Source organism: Centrocercus urophasianus, unplaced genomic scaffold (genome assembly GCF_019232065.1).
Source record: "Centrocercus urophasianus isolate 14NV4802_14NV808 unplaced genomic scaffold, USGS_Curo_1.0 seq_34, whole genome shotgun sequence".
Lineage (NCBI taxonomy): Eukaryota > Metazoa > Chordata > Aves > Galliformes > Phasianidae > Centrocercus > Centrocercus urophasianus.
This window is the reverse complement of record NW_024884911.1, coordinates 917,028-919,514: the sequence shown is the minus strand read 5'-3', so window position 1 is coordinate 919,514 and position 2,487 is coordinate 917,028. Positions and strand designations below refer to the sequence as shown.

Below are 2,487 nucleotides of genomic sequence, written 5' to 3'. Positions count from 1 at the left end.
TTTCCTTTTCCTTTTCCTTTTCCTTTTCCTTTTCCTTTTCCTTTTCCTTTTCCTTTTCCTTTTCCTTTTCCTTTCCCTTTCCCTTTCCCTTTTCCTTTTCCTTTTCCTTTTCCTTTTCCTTTTCCTTTTCCTTTTCCTTTTCCTTTTCCTTTTCCTTTTCCTTTTCCTTTTCCCCTTCCTTCCCTTTTCCCCCTTTCCCCTTTCTCCTGCTTCCTTCTTCTCCCTCTTCTTCCTTCTTCTTTCCCTTCTACCATTATCCTTCCCTCTTTCCCCCTCTCCCCCCAGGTACTGCCCTCCAACCGCACCTACCTCAGCCCCACACCGCACCCGTTCCCCACCGCTCTCAGACCTGGAGGAGGACCTGGATCTCTCTCTGAGCACAGCAATGGCAGCAGCACGCCGTGCCCGCGTCACCTCAAGACGGCTGGGCCAGGTGCTGGCAGCAGAGCTGGGCCGGGCACGGGCAGTGCGGAGCTCCTGCCTCTTCTGAACAGGATCATCCCATCCCATCTCATCCCATCCCATCCCATCCCATCCCATCCCATCCCATCCCATCCCATCCCATCCCATCCCATCCCATCCCATCCATACTGTGGGAATGGGTACTGAGCCGGCCCCGTCCTGCATCTCCCACATTTCTGTAGGTCCTACCAAAACACCTCTGTGTTTACCTCAGTGCCACGCAGGCGCAGTAGGAGCCATTTCCACAGCCCATCTCTCGCTGCTTTCAATGTTTTTTTAGGGTGATTTTTAGGGTTTCTCGGTACGCTGCACTCCCCTCCCCTCCCCCCCAGCTCCAACCAGAGCCCGACCCCATGGGTTGGGGATGAGGTTGGATTTCGGGTGCTGTCCCTACACCCTGCTGTACCCCAGGGCCACTCTCCTCTCTGCACTTCTATGTGGATTTTTCCCCAGGGTACCATTGTCAGAGGGTTGGTTGGCCATATATAATGCTGTGTGTGTCTATATATAGGTTCATACACGTGGTTTGTTTTACATTTCCAGCACAAACCCTCGGGGAAGCTGAGCTTTTCCCCATAACTTAGTGCTGCACGGCCCTGTGATGTGCATAATGATGCTGGGTGAGGTTGAAGGGCTGCAATGAGGTGGGATTTGGGGTCCCTCCCTGCATATGGCTTCCTGGGAGGGTGTCCAGGCAGAAAAAGAAGGGACTGGTAGTGTTCCCTTTGGGATTCCTAAAGAAATTGGGAGTTTTCTTTGGGATACTCAAAGAAAAGTGATTTTTCTTTGGGATTCCCAAAAGCAATGCAAGTTTTCCTTGGGATTCCCAAAGAAATGGGTATTTTCTTTGAGATACCCAGAAGCAATGTGGTTTTTCTTTGGGATTACCAAATAAAGGGGTGTTTTCTTTGGCTTTCCCAAAAGCAATGCAAGTTTTCTTGGAGATTCCCAAAGAATCATAGAACCATAGGATCACTCAGGTTCTTTGGGAATACCAAATCAATATGACTTTCCTTGAGGCTGGTAGAGTAAAACCAGCCCCAGGCATGGGCAGATCCAGCCCTGGGATGGTACCCAGCACTCCTAATCCCCTGCTTTATAATAAATGCCTATTTTTGTAGCAGAACTGCTGTTGCACACTCATAGAGGGGGGGGTCCATCCCCACACTGCTTCAGCCCGACCCCCCCTCCCTGCCCCCAGCACCACATTGACTTAGCAGCAGGGTCCCTGTGGTTGTGTAGGTCCTACCTAAAGCGCCCAATTACCTTCAGACTTTTGCATATAATAACTTATTATTGAGGGGGGGGGAATTGCTAATGGAGACCCCTCAAAGAGCTCACACTGAGCAAGGGGGGAAGCAGGGACGCCCCATGGGGCTGCGTTCAAGCAACGGGGAGGAGCGAAAGCGACGCTTTTCCCCACCTCTCCTCTTTCCTAACCACCCCCATGTTTTGTACCCAGATCACTGCCTATTTTTTAACAGAATAAACGGGGTTGTTTTGCTCGTTGGCTTTTCTCCTTCCTGGAAGCGAGAGCCTGTGTGCACTACAGATGGAGATCGCGTTTATTGAGTCACTGAGTGCTTTAGTACAGAACAGATATACAGAGATGATACATGTTTGTGCTTCAACACTTCCAAACATTTAGGTTTCCAGTAACTTCAAGGTAAACAAGTTCCAAGACAGACTAGTTTTGTTTTCCTTTTTTTTTCTTTTTTTTTTTAAGTTTTCCTTTTTGATAAATTATTTTTTATATAAATAACAGTAACAGAAAAAAAAAATTAATAATAATAATAATAATTAATAATAATGTCCAACGTAGGGGATCCTGAAGCATGGCTAAACTGAAGGAACTCAAAGAGGGCGGAGGAACCGACGAATATCAGTGCAATGATACAGCCTTTGCCCTAAAAATATATCTTTAACTTTATGGGCAAGGAGCAGACGGGGAAAGGAAAGGGGGAAACCACCACCGAGGCAAAGAGAGAAGGGTTGGGGGATGGGGAAAAGGGGTCACAGCCTTCA

At 48.3% G+C, this 2,487-nt stretch overlaps 1 protein-coding gene across 5 annotated transcripts in view; it reads left to right on the top strand.

Annotated features, from left to right (window-relative positions):
- The window catches only part of AKNA (AT-hook transcription factor), an 11,715-nt gene extending 9,747 nt beyond the window's left edge, over window positions 1-1,968 (top strand). For 4 of the 5 annotated variants that reach the window (XM_042830972.1, XM_042830975.1, XM_042830976.1 and 1 more), the window contains exon 20: window positions 286-1,968. In XM_042830972.1, the coding sequence (XP_042686906.1) occupies window positions 286-490 (205 nt within the window). In that variant the 3' untranslated portion in view covers window positions 491-1,968. The remainder of the gene's footprint in view (window positions 1-285) is intronic. The other variant, XM_042830974.1, reaches the window with a different exon arrangement.
- The last annotated feature ends 519 nt before the right edge of the window (window positions 1,969-2,487 follow it).